At 34.2% G+C, this 11,346-nt stretch overlaps 3 protein-coding genes across 8 annotated transcripts; 1 reads left to right on the top strand and 2 right to left on the bottom strand.

The window, feature by feature from the left end:
• Nucleotides 1-919: 919 nt before the first annotated feature.
• On the bottom strand, nt 920-2,778 carry LOC123914837 (aquaporin TIP1-1-like). The gene is made up of 2 exons (XM_045966004.1): nt 2,635-2,778; nt 920-1,771 (listed from the first exon to the last, which is right to left on the bottom strand). The coding sequence occupies exons 1-2, from the start codon at nt 2,776-2,778 to the stop codon at nt 920-922; spliced, it is 996 nt and encodes a 331-aa protein (XP_045821960.1).
• A 3,033-nt stretch (nt 2,779-5,811) lies between these two features.
• LOC123913697 (type III polyketide synthase B-like) lies at nt 5,812-7,805 on the top strand. Its single transcript, XM_045964515.1, has 2 exons — nt 5,812-6,065; nt 6,791-7,805. Exons 1-2 carry the CDS (start codon nt 5,885-5,887, stop codon nt 7,783-7,785), a joined length of 1,176 nt encoding a protein of 391 aa, XP_045820471.1. The 5' UTR covers nt 5,812-5,884; the 3' UTR covers nt 7,786-7,805.
• Nucleotides 7,806-7,882: 77 nt separating this feature from the next.
• Nucleotides 7,883-11,345, bottom strand: LOC123913698 (uncharacterized protein At4g19900-like). Of its 6 annotated transcripts, none has more exons than XR_006811694.1 (4): nt 9,694-11,307; nt 8,889-9,097; nt 8,572-8,639; nt 7,883-8,449 (listed from the first exon to the last, which is right to left on the bottom strand). XR_006811694.1 is itself a non-coding variant. In XM_045964517.1 (3 exons), the coding sequence occupies exons 1-2, from the start codon at nt 11,304-11,306 to the stop codon at nt 10,464-10,466; spliced, it is 711 nt and encodes a 236-aa protein (XP_045820473.1). In that variant the 5' UTR covers nt 11,307-11,345; the 3' UTR covers nt 8,081-10,186; nt 10,425-10,463. The 6 variants fall into 6 exon arrangements, 3 of the variants coding, with proteins under 3 accessions (XP_045820473.1, XP_045820474.1, XP_045820472.1); XR_006811693.1 differs by having other exon boundaries at nt 8,081-8,449; nt 9,681-11,310; XM_045964517.1 differs by having other exon boundaries at nt 8,081-10,186; nt 10,425-10,496; nt 10,629-11,345.
• Nucleotide 11,346: the final 1 nt, after the last annotated feature.

Raw genomic sequence — 11,346 nt, 5'->3', positions numbered from 1 at the left:
TACAAACATGAAACATGTATGGAATATACTATGTAGGTCTCTTGACAGCATTTTAAATTTATCTCCAGGCAAATATTAGTTAAATTTCGTAGTATCACATATTGGTGGAAGATTGCAGAGATGAACCGGATTCTTTGGGGCTGGTTCGATATTGTTGTAGGCGCATGCTTATGACCCATGTTGAGCTTATTGATAAGCTATTGAACTATAATCGTAAGTTCGTGTTCCTAACTCATCGTGTGTGCGTGTGTGTGTGTCATTTTTCTAATATCATAGGGATTGTATTGATCATACATTTTCTTGCAGCTCTGGAAAAGGCTGAAACTAGTTAAGGATTCTTGAGGAATTACTGATTACCAAGATATATCGGTTACATTGCATGAAGTGTGGTTTTATGTCGATGATTTTTGTTTTGTCCTTTTCCTTTAAATTGTTTTCCAAGAAACGGTTCTAGTTAGTGTAATGGGTCAATTTTGGATTTTGAGAGGCAAAGGTAAGGTGCGGCTTATGTTAATTACTTTTTAAATTTAGCCTATATTTATATCACGGTGGACGTCAGAATTATGGTGATCTACCGTATTTTCACAGAAGCTACACTATGTAGCTTTTGAAAAATCACGGTGTATCACTATGATTCTAGATATGTGTTATGCAAAGTTGCGAGTTCACAAACATTAAATAAACAAACAATGATAAAGTATTCTTGAAAGCCAACTTCACTTCCTTCTATTGTGATATAAAAAAGAAGAATGAAGTTACCCTCCTCCAAATTGATTGATTGCTCAGGAAAATGTCACCAAAAAGAAGAACCAAGTTTCATGGCTATGCAATTGTCTTGATAGAGAGATTGGCGGTGGCGGGTCTTGATAGAGATGGAGAGAGGAGGTGCGGTGATAGAGAGGAGAAAAAACCTTCATATTTATGTAGTACACGATAAATATTCTTGAAAGTCACTTCGTTCTATTGTGACATCATTTGAAATATCACCATGACGAATAGTATCAAGAGAACCACGAGCCAACTTTAAGACAACATATTCTCCATCATCCGAAATTGAACCCTCGTTTGGCAGGTTGATAGAGACACTGTAATAGATTAAACAAGCTATGATAGACCCAACCCAAAAAACCCAATGTCCATACCATAACGAACCCCCATGTAGCAACGCCGCGCCTAAGCATCTCGCCGGATTAAGCCCAACACCGGCATAACCGGGCCGACCCGTTATCGTTATCGACACAAATACTGCCAACGCCATGGCCCCAGCTATCACCAAACATACCATTGGTAAGCCCATATTCTTTGACCTTTTTTTGTCAAAAGCCAATGTGACACCTAAAAAAAGTACCAAAAATGTGCAAGAGATTTCCAATAACAAGGCTTCATACTGATTAATACTAGAAGTAAGTCCTTTGCCACCAATAGCACAACCTCCTAATGAATATGTGTTTACTAATCTTGGTTCCATCACACACTTTAGTATATAGAAACCAATTATTGAGCCAATGCATTGTGCTATCACATAAAGGAGGGCACGGTAAAGTGTTACAACACCTTTAAGTGCAGCTATGCATGTGAAAACAGGGCTCATGTGGCCACCAGATAGAGGAACTGTGGCCATTAAGAACAAGAATGCATTGATGAAAACTGCAAAGGGAATTATAAGCTTAGGATCAACTTCATGTGAGTCCAAGCATGCAATAATGGAAGTAGACAAGGTCACCATTAGAGAGGCAGTTGCCACTAATTCTGTCAAAGCTGCTTTCCATGTCTAAGAAAATAATAATTAAAAGAGGTGTTATTAATATTATTCAAATAAATGATATACGTACGTGTCCAATTTAGTCTTTGAACTATAGGGGTTTGGATTACACAAAGTTACTACATAGTAACTGTTTTTCACCATCCGATCAAATATGATGACTGAGATTAAATAAGTTGATCTTTAAGAACCATTTTTTATATTTTTATAGTTCTAAGAGACCGGAAAAAATAGAAAGTGCTGGTTAATGGACAAAAACTTTTTTTTTTGAACAAGAATGGACAAAAACTTTTGGTTGCGTCATTTTATTGAAAAACATCATTTTAAGGTCTATTTAATTATATTTTTTGAAACGAGGTATTTGTAAACTTTTTACTTTAAGAAAAAAAATATATATATTATGAAATTTTTATACAATATTTTGCTGAAATTTATGATAGTATTTAGCAATTACAATTTTTAAATAATATAAAAAAATTATGAAATAATAACTAATTTAGCTATTAATTCAGAGACCAATGATATTAAAATAGTTTATTTTGAACATGCTTTTTATTCAATGTTTTTCTAACTTCTTTTTTACAAAAACCTTGACAATTTTTATATGCACAATTTTATTTAATTTTATATGTTTACTGAAAAGTTTTAAATGACCTTTTTTTGTACGTGACGCATGATACGAGTCTCACCTTTTAAAATTAAAAATAAAATGTATAATCCTGCAAATACATTTTAGATAATAAAATACTACAATAACATTTGATATATTATGTAGAGGGTTCAAATTTACGATCACATATGAGTTTCCGACTCTTTAAAAGAAAAAACAAGGTAGAATACTATAATGACTGAAATTTGTATTTAATTAATACCTCAGCACTGAAAAACTCATCCGCTCCAATAGAAGCCTGAAACTTCCCTTTTAAAGGTTTTTTAGGCCCCAAACCATTTTTATCGTTACTCTGAACAGACATCGAAAGTTTTTCATTAGCTATCCTTGAGTTAGTTGAACTCATGGTCCTGTATATTTAAGAATGTATAAGCACCTTTTTTTTCCTTAATGATCTAGAAAAAGGATAAAGATAATTATTTGGTATTGTTGTGATTGATGATTGATAACAATCTTTGACTCTTGAGGGTTAAGTGACTAACTAAGTGGTCAATACAAGAAGTTATTTATAGTGCAATGACGTTAATTGTTATGTGTGTGTGTATTATTAACTAATAGAATGATGGAATTATGTAACTGCGTGAATTACTAAAATTGTATAGGTTTTGCGCTCATTCAATAATCACTTTCCAACAAAACAAGGAGAAATTGTTTAGCTTTCATCAAATTATTCTATTTCTTGACCATTTCAATTGATTAGATTTTACTCTCTAGTCCTTAATATATGAAATATTTGATTTTTAGTGACATTTTTCACTTTACAAGTCATGTCATAAGAATGAGTGAATTAAGTCAATATAAAAATCTAATACAGTGTCAATCTATCAATTAGATTATCCACCATTTATATTCACGCACCAACAAATATAATTACCTCAAGTGAAGTATATCTATAAAATAAAATAAAAAATGAAAACTCTAATTAAACCTTATACTTTTTTGTATGATTGATATTTTTTAAGTAGCTTTTGCTTTTATAAACCAAGGGTGAGGGTGTCTCATAAGCTTAACTCAGTTGACAGGGATATTGTCTTATATATGCAGGGAGTTGGGGTTCGAATCCCGGTCATCCCACTGATCCACCTTAAAATGGAATTTTTAGCCACTAAGCTATTGACAAAAAAAAAAATCAGGTGAGGGTCAAAAACAACAAACCATCGAATCAAACAAAACAGTAGCTGAACTATCAGCTAACAAGGAAAAGAGCATATTTTTTGTGCCAAATAGGATACTCAGAATCTCATGATAAAGTATCTGGTTAACAACAATTAATTCTATCTAAAATCACTATATTAATAAAATAAAATATTTGAACAATTTTCCTTAACAATAATAATTAATTATTCTTGAACAAAAAAAAAAAATTAACTTATTGCTAATCAAATGAAAATACTATAATCAATCGTTAATTTTTTGGTTACATTGATATTGGTACGAAGTCTTTAATTACCGCCATTAGCGATGACTACTTGTTGGACACTGGTTAAAAAAAATACAACACCGGTTAAAAAAAGTGCAACAAACCAAAACATTGGGAACGACTAGGACTAGGGTGAAAGAGCCACTCATGTCTCTCTCCGTGAAAAACCAGTTCTATGGAAAGTTACCATTCAAGACAGCCCAACACATATTAAGGTTTAACTTTAAAGTGAATTTTAAAATGTTGTTCTCATACTATAAATTATTTTTGTGAAATTATCAATGTTTGTTTGAATTTTATTATTTTGATGTTATAGAATACTAATCACTAGTCTTGGCTCAACTGATGAAAAAAAAAAGACAAAGTTGTTAGGTCGGATGTGATGATTGATCTAGAAGAAGGGTACCAAAATGGTTGTTGTGAAAAGCAAGTAATGCAAATGGCTTCTACACTAATATCTTCCCAACAAAACCTTAAACAATTGAAAGACACTTTCACCTTTAGCTTACCTATGACCCACCCAATGGTTGAGGTAAAACCCAATGCAACCACATCTCTCCACTATGTTAACAACCACAATTACATTGTCACAGCTTTTAAAATTTTTATCAATCTGCATATAATTTGAGTTTAGACAAGAGCTACTTGTTAGTGTACATTTGCTTGAGCATTTGATAAATTATATTTTAAATGAATTTTTCTTGTAAAATTGATTCGTTACAACTGAGTTTAAGCTAAACTGTTACATTTGATTGATGCTCTAAAAGCAATTTGATGTAAAATTACTGTTAGCTTCCAATTTCCATGTCTTACATACATATCATATCATAAAACCAAACACACTTGATAGGTTCCATTTTTTTGTTACTAGTAAATGATCTAATGTTAATCTGGATTCAGTGTTGCAAAAACTGTCTAGACACAATGAAAACAAGGTATGTGATTATGTCTAAGGAAATACCAAAGAAGTACCCGGAACATGTTGAAGGCATCCCCACTCCACTGCAAAGCATCTGCTAGAAATATCAAACAAGGCAGTGACAAAAAATGGCTGTCTTTCGCAATGCGAAGGCCAGCTACAACTCCCGAGCATCCAACAAAATAAAGTATGGTTCTTTGAATTTCAGGGTTTAGTCCTAGTCCTTTTGATAAGTATAGGTCACCCCCGGATATATAATCTAGCTTCACTAGATGAAACATAAATCACATGAGTTATGTCTGATAAGGGTCTACCCCAATTCTTTAGACAAACTTGGGAAACTTCAATTGCCATTTGTGTTACTACCTTGTTACATAACTTTTCTAGACACTGTTTTACAGTCGGGGCGCCTTGGACAACAAGTTCTGGATACTTCTTTAGTATCTCCTCATTCATAACAACATAAAAAAAATAAAAAATAAGTTTGTATAATACTACAAACTTATTCTTGAATCATAAAAAAAATAAAAAACTATGGCCAACCTGACCTAAGATTGTATAATACTACAACTATACTAGTAGGTATAAACCTTTTAATCTAAACCATTCCAATACATTTATAATATATCAAAGGTTATTATTAGATTGGTCTAAAATGGACAAATCTTTCCATTGGTCCAAACTAAACTTTATATCTAGCTAAATGGTACTTCCTCATAATAGTTAGAGAAATGATGTCTGAACATAAAAAAAAATATTATCAAATACGAGATTAAGTAGTTAATACAAAATTGATGCAACTATAATACAACTAGCCAACTAGCTAGTCAACTAAAAATGGAATCCCATTATATCAACAAAAAAAAAAATAGAATCCCAATCCACAACCTCTTCCCAGCGACTAAAATATAATGTGATTACTATGAACCACTTACCTTCCAACTAACTAACACACATTTACCAAATGCACATTGCATGTTTTGCCTATTCTAAACGTATCCCAACATCCCTACAAGACTATATATAGTCCTACTTAATTTATTCATTCAATGTGTTTTGAATAACATTCATTGCATAGAAAATTATACACATTTGATCTAGCAAAGAAGAAATATGGGAGACGAAGGTATAGTGAGAGGTGTCACAAAGCAGGCAACCCCTGGGAAGGCTACTATATTAGCTCTTGGCAAAGCTTTCCCTCACCAGCTTGTGATGCAAGAGTATTTAGTTGATGGATATTTTAGGGACACTAATTGTGACAATCCTGAGCTTAAACAAAAGCTTGCTAGACTTTGTAAGTACAATATAGTAAAATACACACCTTAATTCTCTTTTTTATGCATACATATATAGGGGACAAAGAACTTTGTTTCATGGACAATGACATGTGATTTTTGGACACTTTGTTTATCCTACCTTTTACTAAGAAATTTTGGATGAATATAGATTTGGTCACTCCATTTAGCCACAACCATATATGGTTGATAGAATGTAGGAAAAGAAAATAATGAAATAATATATTTTTTTTTAATAATTAAATGATATGCATTTTTATGTAAATGTGACCAAATAGTATTTTGTTTTTAAAACCATTTGAATTGTGGTACAGAAAGGACTATTTTGATATAACTTTGACAAAATAAGATAAGATAGCACGTTAAAGCAAACAATTACTATTTTTAAATAACTTTTGTAAAATAAAGTATCATTTGGACTAAAAAATTAAAGAAGTACCAAAGTATTAATTTTCAATATGAGGTTTTATTTCCAAATAAAGATAATATATAGAAAAGCTACCAAATTAAGTTTTAACTTAGCCTTCAAAGTATGTTGCACTACTAATCAAATCAAGTTTGACAAACTGTAACCAAATATATGTCTTTTACTTAAACTGCACACATAAAAAGGCAAAATCAATTTTGATATTCTCTATTATAAAACTAACACTGTTTGATAGGTTCCATTTATGTTGCAACTAAATGACCCACATTTTAATTTGGCTTCATGTGGTATAAACAGGCAAGACAACCACAGTAAAAACAAGGTATGTTGTTATGAATGGGGATATACTAAAGAAGTATCCAGAACTTGCTGTCGAAGGCGCCTCGACTGTAACACAACGTTTAGAGATATGTAACAACGCAGTTACACAAATGGCAATCGAAGCTTCCCAAGTTTGCCTAAAGAATTGGGGTAGACCCTTATCAGACATAACTCATGTAGTTTATGTTTCATCTAGTGAAGCTAGATTACCCGGCGGTGACCTATATTTGTCAAAAGGACTAGGACTAAACCCTAAAATTCAAAGAACTATGCTCTATTTCGCTGGATGCTCGGGAGGCGTAGCTGGCCTTCGCGTTGCAAAAGACATAGCTGAGAACAACCCTGGATGTAGAGTTTTGCTTGCTACTTCTGAAACTACAATTATTGGATTCAAGCCACCAAGTGTTGATAGGCCTTACGATCTTGTTGGTGTGGCACTCTTTGGAGATGGAGCCGGTGCTATGATAATTGGCTCAGACCCAGTGTTTGAAACTGAGACACCGTTGTTTGAGCTTCATACTTCAGCCCAAGAGTTTATACCAGACACAGAGAAGAAAATTGATGGGAAGCTGACTGAGGAGGGCATAAGTTTCACGCTAGCAAGGGAACTTCCTCAGATAATCGAAGACAATGTTGAGGGATTCTGTGATAAACTAATTGATGTTGTTGGGTTGGAGAATAAGGAGTACAACAAGTTGTTTTGGGCTGTGCATCCAGGTGGGCCTGCAATATTGAACCGCGTGGAGAAGCGGCTTGAGTTGTCGCCGGAGAAGCTGAATGCTAGTAGAAAAGCTCTAATGGATTATGGAAATGCTAGCAGCAATACTATTGTTTATGTGCTGGAGTATATGTTAGAAGAGGACAAGAAGATTAGAAAGGCGGGTGGAGGAGATTCTGAATGGGGATTGATACTTGCTTTTGGACCTGGAATTACTTTTGAGGGGATTCTAGCAAGGAACCTATGTGCATGAACTCTTATACAATTGTGATGCAAGACCTATTACTATTATTTCTATTAATTATTATCATACATAGGATGTATTAAGCAAATTCTAAGTAATGATTTAATGAAGAATACTTATAGTATATTGACTTTATTCACTTTCAAAGCAAGTCTATGATCCGAAAATTCACTAGATCCCACAGCAACAACCAAAAAACAAAAGATCTAGATCAGACCTAAGACTTACATCTGAGTTTAAGCTAAAGTATTACATTTGATGCTCTCAAAAGCAATTTGATGTAAAATTTTCAATCCAAACACACTGATAGCTTCCAATTTCCATTTCTGATATGCATATCATAAAACCAAATACACTTGATAGGCTTCATTTTTTGTATTACTAGTAAATGATCTAATGTTAATTTGGATTCAGTGTTGCATAACGTTCAAGACATAATGAAAACAAGGTATGTGGTTATGTCTAAGGAAATACCAAAGAAGTACCCGGAACTTGTTGAAGTCATCCCCAACTGCAAAGCAGCTGCTAGAGATATGTAACAAGGCAGTGACAAAAATGGCTATTGAAGCTTCCCAAGTTTTCATCAAGAATTGGGGCAGATCTTTATCAGACATAACTGACGTAGTTTATGTTTCATCTAGTGCAGCTAGGTTACCCGGTTCATCTGTCCCTCCTAAAAAAAGATTACAGAAACAAATAATTATCAGCCATACTAACCTTTTGACATAATAGCAACAGAAATCTGCTGGTGTGGACATTTTCTGAGATAAGAACCATTGACGCCATAAACCATACCGCAAGCAAACCAAGAAATTAGAAATGTCTGCTGGTATCCAATACATGTACCAAAAACCAAGTGACCTCTGCATTTGCATTTTACAAATGAATCAAAGGACTGACAAATGAAAATTAAAAAAAAAAATCAATAACAGACCTGTGTGAAATGTTACAGAAAATTAAGTTAAGTGAAAATATGATATTTCAGCATCGGCACCAATAAACTTCAATGTATACTACCATTTCACACAGGTGACATACTGTATTAACCGCTCAAACTAACAAGGTCAAACTACTATTTTCACCACAAAAGAGAGTAGGAAAGAATGCTTCACCGTTGACACCACAATATAGATGAGGCTGGGCATTTCATTTTAGGATGAACAAATTGGAGATAAGCACATAGTATATTGTAAGTTTATCCTTGTCCTCCATGTAATACTAGTAAGCCAGAAGCGTCGAAACAAATCATGTATATAACCGACACTGTAGTTGCAAATAGCCAAATCGTGTTTGGTGTTTATGATCATAATGCATGACAAAGCTGCAGTAACAGTTAAAAATATAGCTTTTAATTCCTCGGATTTGAGCGATAACCTTGTACATCATTCAAAGCTATTAGCAAAATAAGAGCAAAAATGGAAACTGGTTTACAAATGTCTCTTCTTAATACAATAACAAATGACACGGATTAAGCCAAACATAAACCCAAATGAAATCAGCCAAACAATGGTAATCTATTTGAAGCCCAGGTCAGTTTCCAAAAAAAATTGTCAGGGAACAATGGGGACAGAATTTGGAATTATTAAAGAACAAAATTAACAAACATATTGAAATTCAAACTTTTGTTAAGGAAATCTAGACAAAACGAAGGATTAAAATCTAAAGAAACTAATCCCTAAAAAAGATATTTTCCCTTACCCATTTTTTTGTTAAGCAAGTTAACCATTCAAAATAACTGAAAAGAATAAATTATCATTTATCAACATACTCAATTCATAAAACCTAGGAATAAAAATAACAGATACAAAATAGATGGCCAAATGGACAGAGAATAGAGAGCAGTAAATAACTCTGTTTTTATTATAGATACATAGATAGCTAATGTCAAATTTGGCAACTACTACCTGACAAACTTACTTCGATCACCTTGGTGAGGGGAACACAGACAGTATACTCGCAGGTTGCAGCTCGCTTCTGGATTCCATCAAGCGTCCTTTGGTTTCGGGGGGGAGGGGAGGCGGGACAAGTTCCCGCTATCAGTAAGTTAACTAGGACTCACGCAGCACGCTGCAACTTGTTCTTCTCAGTTCATGTTATTACGATCAGGAAACAAACAAGAAATAGTTTTCTTTTGTTGTCACTTCATCTCTAATCAATAACAAATTCCGGAAAACAAACACCAAAAAAAAAAAGGCAGAACAAGTACAATTGCATCAAAACGAAACACAAACTACTATATCGTTGCATTGACACTTTTTTATGGTAGACTAGACAGACGAAATGGCAAAGTCATTATAAACTCACACACACAAGTGAGGGAGTCGGGGTTTGAACCCCGGTCATGATGTCCAGCCTAACAATTTCGGAATTATTGCCGGTTGAGCTGGGAACTGTGGACATTTTTAAAAGCCTATATGTGGATGCAGAAAAGCATATAAGAACATTATCTCTTGAGTAAAATGTAACTCTTTTTCATAACCCCAAAAAGGAAAGTGTAATTCTAGTTTCTCACATTTGCACAAGGTCAGAAAATTGTGCCTATGGTTTAAGCTAATCAATATCAACATTCTACAACAATCATATATCACATTGAATCAAAAAATATCTGGCTAGGAAACAATAAAAATGAAATAACATTACTAATACACCTATCTATGAAGCACGGACACAGACATGAATAAGCCCGCCTAATCCGAGGAGTGCTTGTGCTTCATAGATACCTATAAACAAACAATTAAATACAACATATCACTAAGTTATGCTGCTAAAATGGGTTCCCTAGTGATTTTCCTAGAAGGAAAAGGAATTTTCTTCAACTCATTTAGAAATGACTTATGCAACAATTTATCAACCTTGGTTAATCCAGTTAAACCAACATTATCAGGATCTTGCAAAATAGGATTATGCAAAGGATTCAATGCTTCCAAATTAGACCTCAACATCTTATCCTTCTTCAAATAATCAAATTTTTTATCAAACCAAACACCCCAACCTTCTCTCAAAGGCGAAACCGTCTTACCAATCTTCAACAAAAGCGCGTCCTCAATTCCCTTCACTTCCATCATCTTCATCCTCACATTCTCATCCACCGCCACATCATCAGAACCAAATGACGTCTTCCCGCGATCCTCAATCGTCGTTCCGAAAATCCTGAATCCTTCGTTTGATTCCTCAATCATCGTCATCATCGATCGTTTGCTGAATGATCTTCGTATTACTCCTTCTACGTGGTAGAAGAAATAGCCTGAAGCTTTGTTACTTTCTTCAATTGGATCGTCGTCTTCTTCTGCATCTGTTGGTGATTCTTGTGTCTGTTCTTCGACTATGTCTAGTGCGTCGATTGTGTCCTCGCCGCCGGTTGTGTCTTCGTTCGATGAATCGGAGAGGAGAGAGTCGTAATTTACCGAGTGAGATGGAAAGCGACGGTGAGTGTTGCTGCGGAGAAGGTAGAAGGTTATTAAGAGAAGAAGTGCAGAGACGACGGCGCATATAAGACCGTCGTAACGGGAACGTCGCCGGGATCGGAGCATCTTCGTCGTTGCCGGGAAATTCAGTTATCTATGCGGATTT

Source organism: Trifolium pratense, linkage group LG3 (assembly GCF_020283565.1).
Source record: "Trifolium pratense cultivar HEN17-A07 linkage group LG3, ARS_RC_1.1, whole genome shotgun sequence".
Classification (NCBI taxonomy): Eukaryota; Viridiplantae; Streptophyta; class Magnoliopsida; order Fabales; family Fabaceae; genus Trifolium; species Trifolium pratense.
This window is presented reverse-complemented; position numbering and strand designations above follow the sequence as displayed.